The sequence below is a fragment of the Nannospalax galili genome, unplaced genomic scaffold, assembly GCF_000622305.1.
Source record: "Nannospalax galili isolate Female #2095 unplaced genomic scaffold, S.galili_v1.0 scaffold695, whole genome shotgun sequence".
Classification (NCBI taxonomy): Eukaryota; Metazoa; Chordata; class Mammalia; order Rodentia; family Spalacidae; genus Nannospalax; species Nannospalax galili.
Window position 1 is genome coordinate 1,014,149 of NW_008335601.1, and position 25,115 is coordinate 1,039,263.

Here is a 25,115-nt window from a genome sequence, read left to right on the forward strand (position 1 = left end):
TCCCCCTCCCTCCCCTCCTCCCCCTCCTCCTCTCTTCTCCTCGTGTCCAGAGTTGATGTTCGGTGTCATTGCAGGGACTCTAACTAAACTCCAAGCTCACCACGGCTAGACTGCTCTACTTCTTTCACACTGGGATCACAAGTGGCCATCTCATCTTCCCAGGTTTATGTGGGCTTTGGGAAATCCAAACTCTAGGCCTCACACTGCATGGTACCTGCTTTATCCACTGAGCAATCTCCCCAGCCCCTCCAAGGGTTTCTTAAGTGGATTTACTCACTGGTAAGAAATGCCTTGCAAGAGTGGGATTCCACTGTTCTTGACCTGGTGGGTTGGTCCATTCGATTCTGTATGTTGGGGATGATGCTCAGCTGGTAGAGTGCTTGCCTAGCATGCACGGAGCTCTGAGTTCCATCATCAGCACCACATAAACCAGTCATAGTGACACACTGTGATCCCAGCACAGGTGGGAGAAGGTGGAGGCAGAGAAATCAGAAGTCCTAGGTCATTCTCAGCTACATGAGGAGTTAGAGGCCAGCCTGGACTACATGAGACCCTGTCTCAAAGAAAGAGTGTATGTAATAAAAAGTAGAGGGATTCTGTATGTGCAAAGTGCTTTTTGTGCTTTGAAAAAAATTTTTATTTTTGTCTAGGTCTCATGTAGCCCAGACTCCCTTCAAACTTGCCATGTAGCTGAGGATGGCCTTGAACTGATTCTCCTTCCTCCATCTCCCGCTCATGGGCATGCACTACCGTGCTTAATATGAATAAATTCATATTTTTCAAGTTATTTCCAGAATTTGTTTTTGGCTCAAGATGGAATAATCATAAATGAAATCATTATCTTTAATTATTATTACTTTTTTTTTTTAGACAGGGTCTCCTGTATATAGTCCCAGCTGGCTTAGAACTTGCTATGTAGACAAGATTGGCCTCAATCTCACAAAGACCCACCTGCCTCTGCCTCCTGAGCACTAGGATTAAAGACATGCACCACCATGCCTGGCTTATTTTTTATTTTTTTTTTTACTCTTTGACAATTTCATGTATATATGGAATGAATTTTAGTTGCTTTCTCTTCCCACACTCCTCTCCTGTCCCTGTCCCATTGAAACCCTTTTCCACAACTTTGGACCATGTCACAAATTTGAGTGTCACTTTTGCACAGGATTTGTGTTGATCTGTGCACAGATCCAATTTTAGTATATATCCTGCTAAATCGAGCACTAAATTTAATTTTTTTGTTTTTCAGGACAAGGTTCACTCTACACACTCTGTAGCACAGAACTCACTGTGCTACTGGCCTAGAATTCACTGTGTAGTTCAGGGTAGCCTCAAACTCAGGGACGTCCTCTTGTGCTCAGTCTCCCAAGTGCTAGGATTTTAAGCATGAACCACTACGCCTGGTTTAAATTTGAATATGAATTAACATTCAAATGGAAGTTTAAATACTACCTATACCACATTGGGAAGGGGGCTCCACAAACTGCTTTGTTTATTTTTTAGTATTTGTGTGTGTGTTGCTTTTGTGTCTTGTTTTGTTTTTTTTTGTTTTGTTTTGTTCGGACAGGGTCTTAATATCTATCCCTGGCTGGACTAGAACTTGCTGTATAGACAACATGGCCCTGAACTACTAGCAGTCCTTCCTCAATCGCCTGAGTGCTGGGATTACAGGCATGCGTTCCCATATACTACCTTTTGTCTTGATTTTCCCCTTCCTTCCTTCCTTCCTTCCTTCCTTCCTTCCTTCCTTCCTTCCTTCCTTCCTTCCTTCCTTCCTATAAAATTACATTTATTTATTTATTGTGTGGAATTATTATTATTATTATTATTATTATTATTATTATTAAAGGTGGACATCAGAGGACAACTTGAGGGAGTTGGTTCTCTCCTACCATGTGGGTTGCAGGGATCAAACTCAAGTGGTCAGAGTTGTTGACAAACACTTTTACTCTGAGCCATCTCACAGACTTTCTTTCTATCCCCGCAACCCGGCCTATCAGTCTTACTCTGTAACCCAGCTGGCTTGGTATGGCTACACCTTTTTGTTTATTTACATCCATCTGTAAATAGGTCTGTAGAAGTTAAAATGACTGACACATGAAGAAATTTAATTCATGATTTCTTATTTCATTTTTTTTTTTACTTTGAAATAAACAAGTATGTACCGGGGATGTGACTCCATTGGTAGAGTGCTTGCCTGGCATGCAGGAAGCCCTGAGTTCTATTCAATTCCAATTCCCAGGTGGAGGCCGGAGGGTCAGAAATTAAACATGACCCTCAGGGGGCTACAGAAATGACTCAGTGGTTAAGAGCATTGGCTGCTCTTGCAGAGGTCCTGGGTTTGGTTGCCAGCACCCACATGGTAGCTAACAACATCTATCACACCAGTTCCAGGGGATCTGACTCCCTCTCCTGGTCTCTGTGGGCATCACATGACAAAAGTACACATATACATGTAGGCAAAACATTCATACACATAATAATAATTTAAAAAGTCATCCTCAGCTATATAGTGAGTTCAAGACTGGCCTGGATTGTATGAGAGCTTGTCAGAGATAGAGAGATAAAGATATCCAGAGATGATAGATGATAGATAGATAGATGATAGATAGATAGATAGATAGATAGATAGATAGATAGATAGATGATAGATGGATAGATAGATTGGTAAATGATAGAAGAGTAGATGATTGATAGATAGAGGAGGAAGAGGAGGACAACCAAGGTATCTCAGCTATAGAGAGGTTGAAATATGAACAGACAAGGGGTTTACGTGCTTGCTGTCAGCATGTCTTGGTAGATCTAAGATTAGAAAGCCAAGACTTTGCACTGAGCATGGCATATTTCCAGAGACTCTGGGTGAGGCAGGGAGTCTTTCAGTTATTGAGTCAACAGAAAGCAGGTGCCAAGGCAGGTGTTAGAATGTGAACTGTGTGGTTCTTTTACATTGTTGATAGCTGGACCTGCAGAACTATTTATTCAGAAACTCTGCTCTGGGATATAGGATATTCTTTTAAAATTTTAAATCTATTTATTTTTATTTTTACATGTATGAGTGTAATGAGCTGCCAGCAATTAAGTGCCAGCAATACCAACAGAGGCCAGAAGAGGGCATCAGATCCCCTGAAACTGGAGTTACAGACAGTTGCGAGCCGCCATGTGGGTGCTGGGAACCAAACCCCCTTCCTCTGCAAGAGCAGCCAGTGCTCTTAACTGCTGGGCCATCTCTCCAGCCCCCTAGAATATTCTTGTTTGGGTGATTCTCTGTCATCTAGACTTAAGAGTAATAGTCAGCCAGGCGTGGTGGCACATGCCTTTAATCCCAGCACTCGGGAGGCAGAGGCAGGCAGATCTCTGTGAGTTCAAGGCCAACAAAGCAAGTTCCAGGTCAACTGGTGCTTCCAAGAAAGAAAAAAAAAGAATAGTTATTGCACCGTGCCCAGCTTAGCCAGTTTTAAATGCACAAACATAGCATTAAGTCCATTCACATTGGCACACATCCAATCTACAGAACTCTCTTCCTTTTGTATAATTGAGACTGAGGACAGGGGATGTGCTCAGTTGCAGAGTGCTTGCCTAGTGTATCCAAAGCCCTGGGTTCAAGGAACCTGGGTTCAGTCCCCCACACTGAATAAAACTGGTGTGGTTATGTACACCTGCAATCCTAGTACAGGAGGTAGGAGGTAGAGGGGCACAAATTCCTGGTCATCCTCGGCTACTTAGCCAGTTCTGAGGCTAACCTGGGCTCATGAGACCCTGTATTTTTTTAACTTAAAAATTTCTTACATTCATTTATCTTTGTGTGTATATATCTGTGAGAGAAACAATGCATGTATAGAGACAGAGGACAACTTTCGGGAGTCTGTTCTCTCCTTCCGTGATGTGGGTCCTGGGGATCAAACTCAGGCGGTCAGCATTGGTGACAAGCGTCTTTACCTCCTGAGCCATCTCCCTGAACCCATGAGACCCTATCTTTTTTTAAATTTATTTTTATTTTTGTTTTATGTGTACAAGTGTATTGCCTGCATGTATGTGAGTGCACCTGTGTCATGCAATGCTGCGGAGGTTAGAAGAGGGCATTTGGATTCCAGTACAGCTGTTAGCTGCCATGTGGGTGCTGGGAATCCAACCCAGGTCCTCTGCGCTTAACCACTGAACCATCTTTCTAGCCCCAAGGCCCTGTCTTACAAACAAAAAAACAAACAAACAAACAACAACAAAAAACCCCTGAGATTGAATATTCACCAAGCAACAATATGTCATTCAACTTCTCCCTTCTGTCCTTGGAAACCATTCTCTGCTTTCTGCCTCTGAGAGCAGATGGCTCTAGGGTTTTTTAGATTGGTGGTTATGTACATGGAGATGTTCTTCCTTGCCCTTCTGTGCCTGGTGTCTGGCTTATTTCACTGAGCATGATGTCTTCAAGGTTCCTACATCTGCAGTACAGGTCAGTGTTGCCCTAATACTGGATAATGCCCCATTGTATGGACCACGCACACCACATCTTGTTTAGCTGTTATTCCAGTCTAGAGACATTTGGGCTATGTTCACCTTTACAGGTTATGTGCTCTGAACACATGTATCAATTCCTTATTGAGACTCTGCTTTCAATTTTTTGGGGAAGTGGGATGGCTGGTCACATGTTAGTTTTATTTGTTTTTTTTTGTTGTTGTTGTTGTTGTTGTTTTGAGACAAAGTCTCACCATGTACCCCCGGCTTGTCTAGAAGTCACTATGTAGACCAGGCTGGCCTCAATCTCACAGAGATCCACCTGCTTCTGCCTCCCACGTGCTGGGCTTAAAGGCATGCACTACCATACATGGCCTACTATTTTTAACTATTAGAGGACCCTCCACACTGTCTTCCCCCACAGCTGCAGCATTTTGCAGTCTTACCCACATGAAAATCATAAGGGGGCTTTGGATTCCCCTGGAATTGGAGTTAAGGATGGTTTGTAGCCACCATGTGGGTTCTGGGAACCGAGCCCGGGTCCTCTGCAAGAGCAGTCAGTGCTCTTAACCGCTGAGCCATCTCTCCAGCCCCTCTGCTTTTTTAAATAAAAGATTTATTCTATTTGTGCATGAATCTCCCCCCGCCTCGTGTGTATATTTGTGTGTCTGTATGTGTTTGCTCATGCTTGCAGAGGCCAAAAGGTGTCAGATGCCCTGGAGATGGAGTTACAAGTGGTTTGGCGCCAGCTAACATGAGTGTTGGGAACTGAACTCTGATCCTCTGCAATCACTCTTAAATGCTAAGCCATCTCTCTCCAGCAACCCCACCCCATACACTTTATTTCGAGACAGGGCCTCATATAGCCCACTCCATATGTAGACCAAGATAACCTTGAACGTATGATTCTCCTGCCTCCAGCTCCACAGTGCTGGAATTACAGACTTGCACCACCATACCTAATTTATATAGTGCTGGCCTGGAACCCTGGGCTTCCTGCAAAGCAAGCACCCTACTAACTGAGCCACATGCCCAGCCCACATACCGCTTTTTTTACATGTACCGTTTCGTGCTAAGCATTTTCCTCCGCAGCCACAGAAAGCGCTTTTCATCGTCCTCCTCACATGGATCTTTTCTCTCTCTGGTTTCCTCTTTGGGCCTTAAACTTAGAAAGCTCTACACAACGATCAAAGAAACATTCACCAAGTAGAATCTATTCTTAAAATCTTTCACTTTTCACATTGTCATCTAATTCTCTGACACTTGATTGGACTTTAAAAGCCATTTAACTGCAAAGAACCACACACAAAGTTAGCAGTGATTCTGCCTGGGTGGTGAGATAAGATTATTCTTTTTTTTTTTTTCATGTATTGCTCTTATGATGGAAGGACTAGATATTATTTAACATAAAATGTACCATCATTTTTGCTTGCCCAGTGAACCATAGCTCCATGAGGCCTGAGAGAAATGGAGGCCCAGGCTGTAGAGAGCCTGGTGAGCCCTTGCTCATTCTCGCTGGACCTGTTTCCTCATTTAAAGGAGAAATGGAGGAGATGAGGGGGTGGCTCAGATGGTAAAAGCACTTATCTTGTAATCATGAGAACCTGGGTTTGATGCCCAGAGCCCACATGAAAGTATAGGATGTGTTGCCAACCCCCTTTATTTACTTAAAATTTTAAGATTACATTTATTATTTATTTGTGAACGGGGGTGTGGAGCTTATACCACAGCCTGTGTGTGGTCAGAGCACAACTTGTGGGAGTCATTCTTTCCTTCCACCATGTGGGTCCCGGGGATTGAAGTCAAATCCTCAGGAGTGGTGGTAAGTACCTTTACCCCCTGAGCCATCTGGCCCACACACTAATCCCCTTTACATGAAGAAACAAGCTAGAGATCACACAAGTGGAAGAGCAGAGTGTCACATTCTGGAGTAGAGGGGAGTGTCTTTCCCACTAGAATCGTCCACTCTGGTCTCAACTAGATGGCCACCAAGTCCTGACCTCCAGCCTAGCAAACCCAACTAACCCCTCAGTACTTGCCTTGAAATGAATAGTGTAGTATAAAGTATTGAAAACTGCCTGATGACTAGCAGATACCAGATTGAAGCTGGCTCTGCCCATCCACACCCATCTCAACTTTAGATCCTAGGTACCCTACCAAGTGCTGGGATTTCAGGTCTACACCGCCGTGCCTGGTTTAATGCTGTACTGAGATGGAACCCAGGATTTTTTGCATTCTAGGCAAGCTCTCTACCAACTATGCTCCAGCCCTAGCTTCCTTATTTTTCTTTTTTCTGTGCTGGGAATCAAGCACAGAGCTTTGCACATTAAACTTTTTTTTCTTCAACAGATACAGATAGCTTTATTTGCTAGGAAGGGCATGCAACCTTCCCACAGGCAACATTTTTCATTTTATTTATTATTGTATGAACACAGGCTTAGGTGTGCCATGGCACACATGTTGAAGTCAAAGGACAAATTTCAGGAGTTGATTCTCCTTCTACCATGGGGTTTTAGAATCAAACTCAGGCCATCAGGCTTGTGTAGCAAATCCTTTTACCTAATAGCTGCCTCCCCTGGCCAGCTTTGTTTGTTTTGGTTTTGGTTTTGGTTTTTTGGGGTTTTTTTTGAGACAGAGTCGGCTTATTTTTAATTTTTTTTAATCCTTTGAAAATTCCATACATGTGATGAATTTTAGTTGTTTTCACGTCCCATCCCTCTCTCTCATCCCTCTCCCACTGAAACCCTTTTCTAAATCTTTGGAACACATCTCAAATTTGTGTGTCACCCTTGCACAGGGTTTGTGTTGATCTTTTCTGTATTGTTCCAATTTTAGTATATGTACTCCCAAATTGAGCACTAAATTTAAACTTTTGTAAGACAAGGTCCACTCTATACACTCTATAGCCAGGCTGGCGTGAAACTCCCAATATGGACAAGGCTGGCCTTGATCTCACAGAGATCCACCTGCAACACCATGCCCCCCCCCTTTTTATGAGGCAGGGTCTTGATATGTAGACCTGGCTGGCTAGCCTGGTCTTCCTGTGTAGTCTTGGCTAGTAGTCTCCAGCTGTGTAGCAATTTTCCTGCCTCTGCCTTTTGAGTACTAGAATCACAGCTATATGCCACCGTGCCCCATTTTTCACTCTGTCTCCTCCCTCTCCTGCTCCCTCCCTGAGTGTAGGTGTGTGTCTCTGTGAGGTTATATGCATGTGAGTGTAGGTATCCTAGAAGGCCAGAAGAAGGTGTAGGATCCTCTGGAGCTAGAGTTACAGGTGGTTATGAGCCACACAACATGGGTGCCGAGAACTGAACTTAGATATTCTGAAGACCAGTATGCACTTTTAACTGCTGAGCCATCTCTCCTACTCCCCCACCCCCCATCCGCTTCTTATTCCCTCCTCTGTCCTTGCCTTTATTCACATCCTTCCTCTCTTTCTGGAAGCGTTGGCTGTCAGTGAAAGCAATCCCAGTTTGGTCAGCAGAAGGCTGTCCCCAGCACTTCTCTTCCCGTCTGGTCTTTCCTTGAAGGTTCCGTAGGCTCCTCCATAGCTAAAGCCTACCCAGCTCTAGTCAAACTTCCCAAGTGGGCTGACAAGTGTCATTGTTATTGTGTTACACACACCATGCTTGGCCACATTGGTAGAATGCTATCCTCTGAGCATAAGAGCCGCCATCTTTATCAGAGTCACTGCGACTACTTACAAGAGACCCTCAAGATAGAGCTTGACTGTTGACCTTCCCTCATAGAAGGAGTGGGAGAGAGTCACTGGACCCTCATCTGAGATTCTAGCCCCTCTCTTCCATACCAGCTGTGTCACTCTCTTTAATTGCATGTGGCCTCATGGTCTTGGGGTCTAGGGAGGCATAGAGTATATAGAGGTGGAAGGTTAACTGAAGGGGGGAGGCTTGTCTATTTGGCCATGGGGATGACCTCATCCAAGCTGGGGTGACACTTCTTGGTGATGTGGCTCCTTTGGAGTCACCTTCACTTCTGTATGTGTCCTCTCGCTCGTGCCCTGTAAGTGATCCCAACAAATTCATTGGCTCCCTAAGTCGGGTTTTGGTGGTATTGTACTTTGGTCTGTCATTGGTGGCCTGACTGGGGGGAACGGCCTACAGCCACCATCCTGGGACAGCACTGAGCTCTGTTTACAGTGTCCAGGCTCCATGAGGGCATGCACCTGTCTGCTTCCACTCCCTTGTACTCCTGCACACTCAGGGTCTATGCATGTACTTTCTACTCTATACCAAGGCAAACAAGATTGAACAGGAAATATACTCTTTGGAAACAGACCCTGGTTTGAACTCCTGCCTCGCAATACACAGGGTGACTTCAGGTCACATTTTCTTGCTGCTTTCAGCCTCCATTTCCTCATCTTTAAAATGCAGATGGCATGTATCTCTCTCATGGACTGATGTAAAGAGTAAACGAAATCTTATATCAACTTCTCACCCATGTCCCACTTATTTACTGAGTTTTTTGAGACAAAGTCTCATATAGCCCATGCCGGCCTCGAATTCCCTGAGTAGTTGAAAATGACCTCGAACGCCTGATCCTCCAGCCTCTACCTTCCAGATGCTGGGATTACAGGTATGCACCACCATGCGTGAATCAACTCCCTTTTGAATTTCATTTGCATTGCTTTGCAAAGTTGAATTACTGTCTATTTTGCGGTCTAAGGCTTAAAAGATAATTCTTGGCTGCCTCAATTGTTGGATTTTATGTATCTCAATAAAGACCTTAGACTAGCCTTGGTAGAACTTTGCTCCACAGACATTCATGGAAGGCTGCTCAACTCCTTCCCAGGTTAAGGTCCCCCTGGAGCCACCCCGAGCCAAGTTCCTAGAGACTGCTTCAGGCTTCAGCCTTGCGTCCCTACCTCTGCCTTTCACCTGCAGCCCTTCTTGCTCACTCTACCTTATTTAAACTTTGTTGTTTGTTTGAGACAGGATTTTCCTGTTCACTCGTGACTGGCCCAGAACTAGCTACATAGGCGGTAGTAGCCCGAGTAACCAGAGTTTTCAGGGTACAGTTCTAGACTCAGCCACCCATCTTCAGTCTTTCAAGACTGCCTGGGCTAGCCTTGAACTTGAATCAATCCTGCCTCTGCTTTCCAAGTTGTGGGATTATAGACATGTGCCACCATGCTCTAAGCATCATTTGGATGGGGGAGGGAGGGTGTGGGGAAGACTCAGGTACATAAGAACAGATATAGGCAAATATAGGATGGGAGAAATGGCTCAGTGGTTAAGAGAACTTGCAGTTCTTCCATAGGACCCAGGTTTAGCTCCTAGCACCTGTGCAGGATGCCTCACAACCATCTATAGCTCCAGTTCCAGGATATCTGATGCCTTCTTCTGGCCTCTGTGGGTACCTGCACACATGTGGCATATACTCACAAAAATACACATAAATATTCACATAAATAAAAAATTAATATATTTTTTTTTTACAAAAGACAAAAGAGGGGCTGGAGAGATGGCTCAGTGGTTAAGAGCACTGGCTGCTCTTGCAGAGGACCCAGATTTTGTTCCCAGGACTCATAGTGGCTAACAACCAACTGTAACTCCAGTTCCAAGGCATCTGACACCCTCTTCTAGTCTCTGTGGGTTTGCATCCATCTAGTGCACTTATATATACACACAGGGAAAACACTCATACACAAAATTTTTTAATTAAAACAAAGTATGAGATATTATTATACATATTTATATATGAAAAGTCATTATAAAACCCATTTTTGTATGCTAACAAAAATTAAAAATTAAAAGAAATAAGACTAGGCCTAAGAGGTGCTATGATCTCTTTGTCTCTCTCCTTACTAAATCTATCCTTGGATTTTATTCTACAGTCTTTCTCCTAATCTCACCCCACCCCCATTTCCAATCCCCGAGTAGATCCAGGGCCTTGGACACAGTTACATTCTTGCCTACAAGATGTCTGGTGCCTCCATCAGCTGTGGCAGCAAGACAGCCCACACTCCCCAAGTCCAGCTGCTTAAAGGAACAAGCGAGCAGGTTCATTGTTGCTTGGAGCCTGTGGAGCCTCTGGGTGGTTTTTGATTGACAGCTCACTCTGCATCTGTACTTGATGCTGAGATTCAGTTGGGAAGCTCCCAGCCCTGGTGGTGAGCCTACTCAGCAAGGGTGTGGTCTCAACTGTCCATCCTAATCCTCTTCAGAAGGCTTGATAGACTTCCAGATTGCAGTGGAGTCCTGTGTTTTAAAGTCCACCACAGTTTACCATTCTAACTACATGACCTTACATTCTTCTCCACCTCTTAATGCCCACAGAAGTCTGAATACACTGGGTTTTGCTCCTCTCTTAGAAAGAACAATAAACTTTCTAGAGCCTTCTCTACTGTCCCCCAACATCTAGCTTTGTGCATAGCAGGTGCTCAGTAAATACTTTATGGCTGAGATGGCTAGGGGTATGAGTGAATGGAGTTACTGATGAAACCAAACGAGGTCTTAATGACTGCCTGGCAACAAACAGCATAGCTGGAGTTCCACTTTCTTTTTATCTTGTCATTTCAAGCCTCAGTGAACTCCAAAGAATGCACTGACATGGTCTGGTGGGCTTAGCTCTTAACGGTACCAACGTTCATTTTAATTTTCCTAGCTCTGGGCTGGGGATGCAGCTCACTTGGCAGAGTGTCTAGCATGCATGAAGCTCTGACTCTGATTCTCTAGCACTGTATAAACCAGGCATGGTGGTGCACACCTATACTCTCAGCACTTGGGAAGTAGAGGCAGGAGGATCAGAAGTTCAAGGTCATCCTTGGCTATATTGCAAGTTTGAGTGCAGCCCGAGTTATGAGAGCCTACCTCAAAAATAAGGCAGCAAGATGGCTCAGTGGGTAAAAGTATTTGTTGTGTAAGTCTGACAACTTGAGTTTGACCCCTGGAACCCATGGTGGAAAGAGAGAACAGATTTCCACAACTGGTACATACACACATAAACACACACACACACACAAATTTTAAAAGTTCAAATCATTGGATTTTCAAAATGCTGTTTACACTTTTGTGTCTTTGTTTTTTTGTTTTGTTTTGTCTTTTGTTTTGGTTTGTTGTTGTTGTTTGAGGCAGAGTCTCCCTGTAGCTCCAGCTGGCCTGGGAATGTAGCCCAGGCTTTCCTCAAACTATGACAGACTGTCCTAGCTCATCCTCATAAATCTGGGCTTACAGGCAAGAAGCTATCTTGCCTACCCTTTTCATCACATTCTTGTATTTGATCTCTGCACCAGGAAAGTTATCTAAGGAGCAATTTCTTAGCACACACTCCACAGGTGGAAGCTGATTGGCTCAGCTGCGATCAGGTGCCCTCTGCAGCAGAACGGCCAGCTCTGCTTCAGCCCTGGTCTGAGAACTGTGCTGGCTACTTAGAATCCATTTTCAAAATTTGTTCACTTAATAGCAATTCAGGGAAAGGGAGTTGGGGGCTGAAGGTTACCTGGATGCAAGGTAGTGTGTGCAGAGTGTTTGTGGACCTGGGCCCTAGGCCCTGCTCCACTATGGGATCTCTTCAGGTTCCTTTCTGTTATGACTTCACTGTGGCCCTGCTGCAGTTGATTGGAACACAGTTCATTTTACAGTGGCATCATTTGAATCTCCTTGATTTGAAATATAGCTTAGTTTCTTTGGAGGCTGTTTAACCTCTTTAGTGCCTTTACATGCTTTTCCTCAAATTTTTCTTCTGCTTGTGACGTGCCAAAATAGGCTGGTTCTGGGGCTAGAGAGATGGCTCCATTATTAAGAGCACTTGCTCTTACCGAGGACCCAGGTTTGGTTCCCAGCATCCACATGACAGCTAATAGTGGTCTTTAACTCCAAGTCTAGGGAATCCAACCCCCTCTTCTGGCCTCCATGAGTGTGGACACATGTGGTGCACTTACATACATGCAGGCAAAACACTCATATACATAAAAATAAATTTGAAAAATGCCTCTCATTTTTTAAAAAGGGCTGGGTTCTTACTAGATTCAGGGGGCATTTTGTTTTGGGACGACAGAGTCTTCTATATCCTGTGCTGGCCAAGAACTTTATGTATGTAGCTGAGGATCACCCTAAACTTCTGATCATACACCTCCTTTGAGGGCTGGGATTACAGACATGTACCACTATGCCTGGTTTATGTGCTCCTGGGAGTTGGACTCAGGGCTTTGTGCTTGGGAGGCATTCTATTGACCAAACTACATCCTGACCCCCTGATTTTTTTGACTTTGTACCAAATTCTGGGGTTTTCTGAATCCTGGGGTTCTGTTGAGGGGGAATTTCTAGGTGAGGAGATGGTAAGTTTCACGTGGCCCGAGGCCTCTCACCTTGAGCATGCTCAGTGCCCAAATCAAACACAAGTTTTCCTGCATTTTAATCAACTGCGTTTTCTTCCCAAGCGTATTTAAAGTTTTTCTTTTCTGTGGTCTTATTATAGGGGATCAGCTGTGGCGAAGATAATTGGGAATAATGTCAAGAACCTGCAAAAGTTCGCCTCCACCGTCAAGATGTGGGTCTTCGAAGAGACAGTAAATGGGAGGAAGCTGACAGACATCATAAATAACGACCATGAAAACGTGAAATATCTCCCTGGACACAAGCTGCCAGAAAATGTGGTAAGACTTTGGGAAAGCACATTTTTTTTTTTTTTTTTTTTTTTTTTTGAGACATGGATTTCCAACGCCCCAGCTGGCCAGCAACTCAAACTCACAGAGATCTACCTGCCGATGCTGGGATTAAAAGTACCCAGTTGGATGGCTCTAAGTTTTTGGTTCAAGTTTACCTGTTTGTTTTTTGAGACAGGGTCTGTATAGCCCAAGTTGGCTTCAAATATGCCTGCATCCACCTGCCTCAGTCTTCCAGTGCTAGGATGGCAAGCAAGAGCCAAACGAAACTTCCTGACTCTGAAAATGGCCTTCCTACAGTTAATGTCTTAGAGAGCTGCCACAAAGAATTGTCAGGTTTTTGTTTCTGTGAAAACTGTCATTAATGCCTCTTTTAAAAAATTATGTATGTGGCTGGGCGTAATAGCACACACCTTTAAACCCAGCACTCGGGAGGCAGAGGCAGGCAGATCTCTATGAGTTCGAGGCCAGTCTGGTCCACATAGTGAGTTCCAGGCCAGCTGGGGCTATTGGGGAGACTCTGTCTCAAAAAGGACAAAAAAAATTATGTGTGTCTATGTGTCCATGTCCAGAGGCCTAAAGAGGGGATTAAATCCCCTGGAGCTGGAGTTACAGACTTTTGTGAGCTGCTTGAGGGTCACATATAGCCCAGACTGGCTTCAAGCACGCATGACCTTGAGCTTCTGGTCCTTGCGTTTCCTCCTGAGGACTAGTACAGGTGTATGTCATGCAGTGCCAAGACTTGAACCCAGAGCCTCATGCATGCCCCTCTAACCAACTGAGCTATAGCCTCAGTCCTGGATTTGTTTTTTGTGGGTTTTTTTTTTTCATTAAAAAAATTTTATGTGTATGTGGGAAGGGGGTATATAGTCACATGGGTTCAGGTGCCCACAGAGGCTAGAAGAAGGCATCAGATCACCTGGAACTGGAGTTACAGGCAATTGTGAGGCAACATGGATGCTGGGAACCGAATCTGGGTCCTGTGCAAGAATAGCAAGTGTTCTTAACCACTGAGTCATCTCTCCAGGCCTCAGGTTGTTGTTTGTTTTGTGATTAAATCTCTAGTAGCCCAGGCTGGCCTTGAACTCTGTGTAACCGTGGATGTAGGGATTGCATCTTTAACACTTACGAAATACAGTCTTAAGATGCTGGGGACCAGTGAGTCCACATAGGCACTTTGGTGGGCACATGATAAAGTCCACAGTGGGCTTCTTTGGCAAAGGGGTGCAGCTCCTATTGGAATCCCCCCACTTGTGTGTTTCCCAGTGGCTCCTGATGTCCCTTTTCCAGTGGGAATTTTCCAGATTCACCCCTTAGCAGCTTCTAGAATAATCTGAAAACAAAGCAACCACGGCTGCTTGGTTTGCCAGTGAAGCTCGTTTTATGACCAAAATGTCCTTTGCTATATGTATTCACCCCCCACCCCCTTTGAGAGTGTGTCCTATACACTAAGATCGAGGCACGTTGCTGTGCCCAACTCTACTCACTTCCTTATTATGCACAGCACATGTTTGGTAGAGGTCAGAGCACAACTTGCAGGAATTGGTTCTTGCTAGCATATAGGTTCCAGGGATTGAACTCAGGTCATCAAGCACCTTTACCAGCCGAGTCATCTCACTGGCCCACCAGCTCTTATTTTTAAAGAGGCAGAAACAGGGTTTCACTTTGTAGCCCAGGCTAGCCTGGGACTTACAATCCTCTATCTCAACCTCCTGGATGCTGAAATTACAGGTGGATGCCACCATGACCAATTGACTCCTTCCCTTCTGTGGGCCAGGAGCCCTCTTGTCATGTTCCTCTCTCAGTGCCAGATGCCCAGAAGCCTGCCTCCTTCTACCTGCCCCATGCCTGTGGTAAGGGCTTTCTGCTTCTAATATCCTAAGTACCCATAGTACCCAGCCTGGTGCCTTTTCTATTTATTTTGAGATATGATCTCCCTAAGTTGCCCAGGCTGGCCTCAGATTGACTCTGTAGCCTAGGCAAACCTTAAACTTGTGATTCTCCTACTCACCTTCCTGAGGAACTGGGATTACAAATTTGTACCACAGGGCCAGGCAGATTATGAATCTATCAGGTGATTCTAAGAGGCTGGAGCCTGTGCATTGAACAAGGAGACTAGACTGGAGGAACGACCAATGGCACGGGAGTACCTGAAGCTGGGCCCCCCACACTGACCAACTCCTTCCCCAGGCCTCTGAGTGTGGGCAGGAGGAGTAAAAGCCCACTCTCATGACCCTGTTGATGTCCAAAGCCTTGCAGTTTCATAGCGAACATGCTTCTTCTCTGGAGTGAACATTCATGTGACTTCTGTTATGGAGAGTGCTCCTGGGAACCACTGGTACCTAGGTCTACGTCTGTGTTCTAGCTTGTTTCTCCATTGCTGTGACAAAACACTCTGACCACTACCAACTTGGGGAGGAAAGGGTTTATTTGTCTTATAGCTCTTGGGTCACAGTTCATCAGGGAGTCCAAGGTAGGAACTCAGGGTAGGAACCTGGAGACAGGGCTCGAGCACCAGCTGTGGAGGATCGCTGCTTCCTGGCTTGTTCTCCTGGCCCCCACTCAACCTGCTTTCTTATATAACACAGGACCACTTGCCCAGGGATGGCATCACCCACACTGGGCTGGGCCCTCCCACATCACTCAACAATCAAGAAGATTCCCTACAGACATACATGGCCACAGGCCAGTCCAATGGAGGCAATTGAGGCTTCCTCTACCCAGGTATGTCAGGTTGACAACTAAAGCTATGCAGCAGTCTGGAACCCCAGGTCATCACAGAGCACAGTCCTCTATCCTCCGTTAACAACCTAAAAGGCTCGTTTTCAACATCCATCTTCTTGTGAATTCAAGGAGGGCCATGCACTTTCATCCATAGGATTGCTATTTTTTTATGTTATATTAGTATTTACTGCTGCTATAGAATATAATTATTACTTTCTCCTTCCCCTACTCTCAGTTCTGAAGGTTTTTTGTTTTTTTTTTAAATATTTTTCTTATTTTACTATTTATTCATCTTATTACTTTGCTAGTTTTTGTTTGTTTGGGGGTGGTGTTTCATTGGTTTTGTTTTTTTGATACAGGGTCTCCCTGTGGCCCCAGCTGGCCTAGAACTCACTATGTAGGCCAGGTTGGGCTCGATTGCACAGAGATCCAAGATCCGCCTGCTTCAGCCTCTGTTGGGATTAATAGCCATGTACAACCATGCCTTTTTTTTTGGAGACAGGTTTCATGTACCCCAAGCCGACCTTGAATCTGATATGTAGCTGAAGATGATTTTGAACTCCTGATCCTCCTGCTTCTACCTTTCCACACCACCACACCTAGTTCATGCGATGCTGGGGATCAAAATCAGGGCTTTATGCCTGCTAGGCAAGCACTCTACCCACTGAGCCACATCCCCAGCCCAGTGCTGCTATCTATGATGTCTATCAGTAATGTGCTAACCTGAGTTTCTGACTCCTCATTGCATGGATTCCCCAAACTGCTGTGCACCTTACCCTTATAGAGGTCCACATTCTGGAACCTTCTATGGCACTGACTTTACCACTGGCTAACTGAAAGCTGACTGGTCTGCATGTGTGATTTCCCCTTAGACATGAAGGGAAAGAACACTTGCTCTCTCCTGTCATTGCAAGATCAATTGTTGATCCTGGAGCCCATGTTTAGTGCTCAGCCAGACAGAGGCTCTTTTTTCTATATTCTCTATCTGGCTTCAGCCAGCTCCAGTATGACACCAGGGCTGAAGATCAGAGATGCGCTTCAAAATACTGTTTATCATCTCTCTCATCTTTGTCTTCTGAGCTCTGCCGGGTTTTTAAAACACACTTCTTTCATTAATGTTGAAATCCACAAGTCATATACTTCTGTGGGGTTTTGTTTGTTTTGGTTTTGGCTTTTTGAGAGTCTCATGTAGCCCAGGATGGCCTCAAACTTACTATATGGCCAAGGATAATTTTGCATTTCTGATCCTCCTGCCACCATCTCTTGATCTGGAATTGCAGAGAGCCTGAGGGAGGAGGATATTGAGATTGAGTCCAGCCTGGGCTACATAGTGAGTTTTAAGGCATCCTGGGCAATATAGGGAGACCCTGTCTCAAAACAGTAACAATGATGGGGACACTGAGATGGCTTTGTGTATAAAGGTGCCTGCCACCAAGCCTGACAACCTGAGTTTGATTCCTAGGACCCACATGGTAGAGAGAACAGACTCTCATAAGTTGCTCTCTGACCTTCAGAAGCACACCATAGCACATGGGTGTGTCCACAGGCACACACATACACATTTAAAAATTGAAAAATAGCAACAATAAATTGATTGAAAGAAGGAAATGTCAGGGTCCTTTTTCTAGAAAAGATGGGATGGAGGTGGCAGCACCCCATGTAGTTCCCTTGCATCCTGGGAGGACAAAGGCTACCCTGATTGGACTTCTGTAGCATGTCTGTTTCCCCACCTCGGTTGCAGGTTGCTGTCCCAAATCTCAGTGAGGCGGTGCAGGATGCAGACCTGCTGGTATTTGTCATTCCCCACCAGTTTATCCACAAGATCTGTGATGAGATCACGGGCAGGGTGCCCAAGAAGGCCCTGGGTATCACCCTCATCAAGGTAAGTAAGTGTGTGGAACAGGGAGAGGCAGGTTCCTGGGTCCCAGTTTCCCAGAGTTCACTCCGTCTTTCCTCTGTGTGAGGGTATATTTGTTACCTTTCTCATGGGCCATACCTAAATGGCAGGAAGCAGCTGATGGGAGGAAGGCTGATTCTGGCTCATTACTTGAGGGGATCTGGTTCATTATCATCAGGAAGGCACAGCAGATGTGTCTGTAGGCAGCAAGGTTGAGGCAGGAGCATGTGGTGGCTGCTAGTTCACATCTCAGCAGACCAGGAAGCAGAGAAAGGAGAATGTCAACACTCAGCACTCTTTTTTTTTTTTTTTTTTTTCCAGTATTGGGCTGGGGATAAATCCTACCACCATGTGTATGCTAGGCAAGCACTCTACATTGAACTGTATCCCACTCCCCAGTCCCCCAGCCCCCCTTATTCAGTTTGGAACCCCAGTCCATGGAATGATAACCACCCATTTTCATAACAGGTCTTCCCCTTTGAGTTAATCCTCTCAAAATGCCCTCAGAGACACACTGAAAGGTATGCTTTGCTAATAATGCCCTAGAACTTCTTAAATCCAATCAAGTTGATTATCAGAATTAACCATACATGGGACTGATGAGATAGCTCAGTGGGTAAAGGGTAAAGGCACTTGCCACCAAGCTGGAAGACCTGATTTTGATCCCCAGGATACACATGGTGGAAGGAGAAAACCGAATCCACAAAGTTGGCCTCTAACCTACACACATATGATTGGGCATGCACACATGTGTACACACACATACAATAAATAAGTGTAATTAGAACAATTTTTTTTAATTAACCACATACGGTGAGAACTGCAGACAGGCTAGGTTGTTAGGTTTTGTTGGATTTTGCAAGATGCTTAGAAGGCAATAAACCACCCCCTCCATAAGCCCAGTTCCAGTAAAGTTGGGGGATAGGGGGAGCTGGTTCCTGCTGCCAGAGGCCAACAGGGCTAGTGATGCAGCCCCTTAGGGCACCCAGCCTCCCTGGGGACCTTACCAGTGGTTTGCATCAGCTGTGACATCTCTCAGCCTTAGTTCCTTAGTGTCAACTTTAAAGTGGGTTGGGTTTTATTATTATTTAATTTTTTAAAAGTACATTTTTTTATTTACTTGAGGGTAGGAGTATGGGTAAGTACATGCCACAGTGCCCATGTGGAGGTCAGTGGACAACTTATAGGAGTTGGTTCTCTCCTCCTACCGTGAGGATCCCAGAGTTGGCAGCAAGCGCCTTTACCCACTGAGTCATCTCACTGGCTCATATTATTTTTTTATATTTGTTTAAATTCATTTGGGGGGGGTACTAGAATTCTAAAAAGGCGTGTATAAACTCCATGTCATGGCTTGGGGGTAGCATCTATGTCATAAGAGAGGTCTGGGACCTGCTGGAGAAGTTGTTCCAGACCGTTTGGAGGGGAGTATGTGAAAGCAAACAACCCAGATGTCAGAGAGCAGTAGAATGGACTATAGACTCTTCATTTTGAAATACCATGCAGCAGTGAACAGAAAAGAACCAACATTCATTTTATTCCTTTGTGTATATGTAGCCAAGGCTGGCCTTGAACTGGCAGTAGTCCCCCTGCCTCAGCTGGATTACAAGCATGCTGGGATTACTAGCAGGAATCACAGTGAGCAACCAAAACAACATATAAAACAACTGTCTCTTTGCTCTTTGATTTGGTGGTTCCCCCTGACTCCTCCACATCCTTCCAGGGCATAGATGAGGGCCCTGAAGGCCTGAAGCTCATCTCCGACATTATTCGAGAGAAGATGGGAATTGACATCAGTGTGCTGATGGGGGCCAACATTGCCAGCGAGGTGGCTGCTGAAAAGTTCTGTGAGACCACCATCGGTGAGGCTGCAGAGGGTCCCAGCTGTCAGTCCATTCTTCCCCTCCTTTTCCTCTTCCTCCTCCCTTCTCTGCTCTGGTACTGGGAGCTCAGGGCCTCATATGTGCTAAATGCATGCTCTACCAATGAGCTCAAGCCTTTAATCCCAGTACTCTGAAAATGGAGACAGGCAAATCAGGAGTTCAAGGCCAGTCACCTGCTACATGGTGCGTTGGAAACCAGCCTGAGCTATAGGACGGTCTGACTCAAAATCAAAAAAGAAAAGGGCTGGGGAGATGGGAAAAGTGCTTGCTTTGCAAGCATAGGAACATGAGTTCAGATTCCCAACACCCTCATAAAATAACCAGACAGACATGGCAGTGGATGATCCAACACTAAGAGGTGGTTGCTCAAGGATCCTGAGGGCTAGCAGCCCGCTACTCAGGCACAATCAGTGAGCTCCAAGTTCAGTGAGAGACCCTGATTCAAAAACTAAGGTGGAAAGTGATTTGAGGAAGAAACCTGATGTCAATCCCTGGCCTTCACACCTGCACGCACGGGCACATACCCATACAACACACACAAAAAGAAATGGAAGGAGACAGAAAAGGAAGAGTAGTGGTGGTGATTTACATTTTTCTATGACCTGTATTTCATCTTCAGGAAATAAGAGACAGTCCCACAATGGGTACAGGCTGTGAAACAACTGGCCCACAGTCTTCAGATGTCCACGTCACAAAAGACAGAAAGCTGGTAGAACATCCTAGGTCAAAGAAGATGGGAGATGTGATACCAGACAAGCTTTAGACATTGGGGTGGTTGTCGAGGCTTGACTATGGACTCTGTTAGACAATGTCTTGTGTGGCTGGGCATGGTGGCACACACCTTTAATCCCAGCACTCTGGAGACAGAGGCAGGCGGATCTCTGTGAATTCAAGTCCAGCCTGGTCTACATGAGTTCCAGGCCAGCTGGGGCTACATGGAGACCCTGACTCAAAAAGGCCAAAACAACAAGACAATGTGTTGTGTCAACACTGAGCTTTCTGGGCCAGGGTAACAACTAATGCTTGGAACCCCAGCATGCAGGAGACTGAGGCAGGAGGATTGCTGCAACTTTGAGGCCACAGTGAATAACAGACAGCCAGGGATACAATGTGAGGCCCTGTCTCAAAAACTCAAAAATGAGCTGGGTGTGGTGACGCATGCATTTAATCCCAGCACTCAGGAGGCAGAAAGGCAGAGACGGGTGGATCTCTGTGAGTTCAAGGCCAGCCTGGTCTACATAGAGAGTTGCAGGTCAGCTGGGGCTACAGGGAGACCCAAAAAAAAAAAAAACCCTCAAAAATTACACCCACAAGCAAAACAACTCAGTGTCTTTCCTGTATTTGATGAGAGCACAGTAGTTGTCTGGATCACCTATTCTTTCTCCCTTTCTCTCCGTTCTTCTTTGTTTCACTTCATTTTGTTTTGTTTTTTGAGATACGATCTTGCTATGTAGCCCTACTTCCCTAGAACTCACAGAAATCCTCCTGCCTCAGCTCCCAGAGTTCTGAGATTAAGCCACCATGCCTGGCTTCCTTTATTTTATTTATTTATTTATTTACTTATTTATTTATTTATTTGTTTACTTATGTATTTATTTATTATTTATTTGTCTTTTTGAGACAGGGTCTCCCTGTAGCGCCAGCTGTCCTGGAACTCACTATGTAGACCAGGCTGGCCTTGAACTCACAGAGATCCGCCTGCCTCTGCCTCCCGAGTGCTGGGATTAAAGGCGTGCGCCACCACGCCCGGCTTTTTATTTTATTTTATGGATTTCTTTTTGGCAGGAGAGATGATGTTGGATCCTTTGGAGCTGGAGTTATAGGTGGCTATAAGCCGCCCAACACGGGTCCTGAGAACTGAACTCAGGTCCTCTAGCAGAGCAGTAAGCTCTCTTAATTGCGGAGCCATCTCTCCAGCCCTCTTCATTTTTTGATGGTGCTGGGTATGGTACCCAGGACCTTGAGCACACTAAGCGTTCCACTGCCGAGCTACATCCCCAGTTCCCAGATCTCCTATTGATGACAGTAAGGACCAATTAAACTTTAATTATAGAATCAGGAATCTTGGCTCAGTTGTGCATTCTAGAAAATTGGCATCATTTTGAGCACCAGATAGAAATGTCGTAGTGTGCGCTGCTGCCCCCTTGTGGTGATAGTTCCCTTCATGCTCCCAGTTTAACTTTAGAAGCTGAGAGCACTTTTTTTTCAGTTTTTAAAAAAAATATTATATGTTTATATTATTGTGTATGAGCATTTTGCCTGCATGTGTGTAAGTGCACCACATGCATGCAATGCCCACAGAGGGCAGAAGTAGGTGTTGGATCACCTAGAGCTAGAATTACAGATGGTTGGCCACCATTCTGGGAACTGAACTGGGTCCTCTAGAAAAGCAGCCAGTGCTTTAACCGCTGAGCTATCCAGCCTCTCCCTCTTTTTAAGCAAATATGATTCTATATTTGTTCACAGATGCTTCGCAAGGACCTAACACATCCTTGATATTTAACGTTGTATGTGATATACATGGGCTTTGAAAACTACTATAGAATGGAGTGTGGAGACTTGGCACCTGACGTCCACCTCTGGCCTCTACACACATAGGCAAGGGCACACACACACACACACACACACACACACACACACACGCACGCACAGCAAAACCAGCTGACTCCATAATTACGGGATCTGAGCCCACCAACGCTGTTTCCTATCTGATTCTTACAGCCATCCTGGGCGAACCCAGTGTTTTTACTCAGGAGGAAGCTGGAGTTGGAGGAGGTTAAGTCAAAGATCTGCAAACTTGGCTTCTATCCAAGCCATCTGGGGAACCTCAAAAACTAGCAGTGCTGCTCTGCTCCAGGGCCACAATTTAACTGGTCTGGGATGTGGCCTGGTTACTTACCAATGTTTTTGTCAACCGCAGGCAGGCTTGGGAACCTCTGGCCTCCCACCTCAAGGCAGGCAGAGCCCAGGGCTGGAGACCTGTAGGTGTTTTCCCCCATCATGGCTGGGATTAAAGCCCTAAGGTCCCAGGTTTAGAACCTGGGGAGGGGAGAGGGGAGTGTGCTCACCACACGCAAGTCAGAGCATAGGTCATATTGGGCATTATGGGTAGGTAAGATTTTATCTTGGTTTGTTTTTTCTTTGTTGTTGTTGTGGTTTGTTTTTTTAAACCAGTTTTTCTCAGTATAGCCCAGCTGGCCCACGCTGGCCTCGAGCTCATGGCTCTTATCTCCACTTCACAGACACTGGGATTCCATGTGATACATGCATCACTAGGATATATGCCTGCAGAGGTCAAATGTGTCAGATCCCCTGGAAGTGGAGTTACAGATGGTTATTGGCTGCCCATGTGGGTGTTGGGGACCAAACTCAGGTCCTCTGTAAGAGCGGTCAGTGCTCTTAACCATTAAGCCATCTCTCCAGCCCACAATTGAACAGGGTTTCATGTAGCCCAGGTTAGCCTCAAACCTATGATCCTCCGCCTCCGCCCTCTTCAGTGCTGGAATGACGGGTGTGCCTGGGCTGCTGGTCTTGTATTGATCTTGTCTTGGACCTGTCTTAGATCCTGTCTGTTTTGGTTCTGGTCCTGTCTTTTTAAAAACTAATTAATCAATTAATTAATTAATTTGAATCAGGGTCTCCCAGCTGGGACTCTCTGTGTAGACCAGGCTAGCCTCAACCTCATCAGGATCCACCTGTCTCTGCCTCTCAAGTGCTGGGATTAAAGGTATGGGCTACTATGCCTGTTCTACATTACTTTTTGAATAAGAGTTAATACTTTAACCTCTGCTAGGTGTAAAAATTGACACAGAAAACTGTCACTCATTTCCCACTTTCCTAACCCTTCCTTAGGCAGCAAAGTGATGCAGAATGGCCTTCTTTTCAAAGAGTTGCTGCAGACCCCCAACTTCCGAATCACTGTGGTAGATGATGCAGACACGGTGGAACTCTGTGGTGCTCTTAAGGTAAAGTCAGCCTAGTTATTCCCACCTGAGAGAGGAGTTAGTCGGGCAAGGCTGATGGTAGCAGTCCACTCAGAAAGAGTTAATTTCTCAGTTTTGTTTTTGAGTTTTTAGTCTGTGTGTGTATGTGTGTGTACATGTGCAAGAATGGAAGCAATGTGTTTGGAGAGGCCAGAGGACAGCCTCTGGTATCTGTCCTGGACTTCCACCTGATTTGAGACAGAGTCTCTGTTGCTCGCCACAGGGTACACCAGGCTAACTGGCCCACAAGCTTCCAGAGATTCCATCTCTGCCTCCCTTCCCACTGTGAAAGGGCTGTGATTACAGACATGAGCGTCTGTGTCCAGCTTTACTTGGGTTCTGGGATTGAACTCAAGTCAGCAGGCTTGCATGGCAAGTGCTTTTACCTGCTGAGCCACCCACCCACTGCCCCAGGGTCTGTGTTCTTGGTACATGATTCTGTGGAGAACAGTGAGCCTTGATCTTGGCTTCCTCTTTTCTGGGTGGTAGGCTCCTTCCCATTCAAAGTTATTGTTACTTATAAATATGGGTGAATTGTGATTTTTTTAATGAAATTTTTATTTTTATGTGTAAGCGTGTGTGTGCTTGCTTGTCTGTATGTGTACCACATACATTGAATGCCTGTGGAGGTCAGAAGAGGGTGTCAGATCCCCTGGATCTGGAGTTTCAGGCAGTTTTGTGAACTGCCCAATGTGGGTGTTGGGAACTGAACTAGGGTCCTCTGCAAGAGCAACAAGTGCTCTTAACTACCGAGCCATCACTCCAGCCCCAGTATTTTGTTCTTTGAGATGCTTGGCTTAGCAGTGTTGGTATTTGGCTTCCCTGGGGTTTCACCCTGGAGCCGAGGTTCTACTCACTTTCCTCCCCTGGATATTAATTTGAGTGGGAACTTATTGCTCCTCACTCTGCTCTACTGGTTTCTTGGTTTGGTTGACTTCTTTTTCAAGGGGAAAAATTCTCTCCTGCTGACTAGAGGTTTTTCTAAGAATAGTTTATCTTTGTTCTCTAGAGAGAAAAGAAGCAACTTGGATTGGCCAATGACTAGGGATTGTCAGGAGACAAAAATCACAACAAATTTAATTACTCGGCCAATAGTCCTGTATCCCAAGTATGCAGACAGCAGCTTGCATTCTATCACAGGGAACTGGTTCCTGTGAGCCAGGGCAAAGCTGCAGGTTTTGTAAGGTGAAAAACAAGGAGACAGAAGACCTGATTAGTAACACCAGGCTATTATATTTCCAATTTTTTCTCTTTTTTTTTTTTTTTTTTTTTTTTTTTTTTTTTTAAAAAAAAAGAGACAGGGTCTCCCTATAGCCCTTAGCTATTCTGGAACTCACTAGGTAAACCAGGCTAGCCTCAAACTCGCCTGCTTCTGCCTCCCAAGTGCTGGGATTAAAGGCGTGTGCCATCGCACCTGGATCCTGTTGACATTTCTAAAATGAATTATCTTATTTTATTTTCCGTTTTTTTTAAGATGAAGTCTCGTGTAGCCAGTTTGGCCTCAAATTCACTCTGTAGCTAAGGATGACCGTGAACTTTTTTGTTTATTTATTTTTTTA

The 25,115-nt window shown here is 45.2% G+C and overlaps 1 protein-coding gene and 1 non-coding gene across 3 annotated transcripts in view; one reads left to right on the plus strand and one right to left on the minus strand.

Moving 5' to 3' along the window:
• Gpd1l (glycerol-3-phosphate dehydrogenase 1 like) overlaps nucleotides 1–25,115 on the plus strand; it is a 51,124-nt gene that overhangs the window by 8,203 nt on the left and 17,806 nt on the right. For both annotated transcript variants that reach the window (XM_008830469.2, XM_008830468.2), the window contains exons 2-5: nucleotides 12,886–13,063; nucleotides 17,538–17,678; nucleotides 19,414–19,552; nucleotides 23,426–23,538. In XM_008830469.2, the coding sequence (XP_008828691.1) occupies nucleotides 12,886–13,063; nucleotides 17,538–17,678; nucleotides 19,414–19,552; nucleotides 23,426–23,538 (571 nt within the window). The remainder of the gene's footprint in view (nucleotides 1–12,885; nucleotides 13,064–17,537; nucleotides 17,679–19,413; nucleotides 19,553–23,425; nucleotides 23,539–25,115) is intronic.
• LOC115069914 lies at nucleotides 7,202–7,308 on the minus strand. Its single transcript, XR_003849159.1, has one exon. It is a non-coding gene; the product is annotated as a U6 spliceosomal RNA (small nuclear RNA).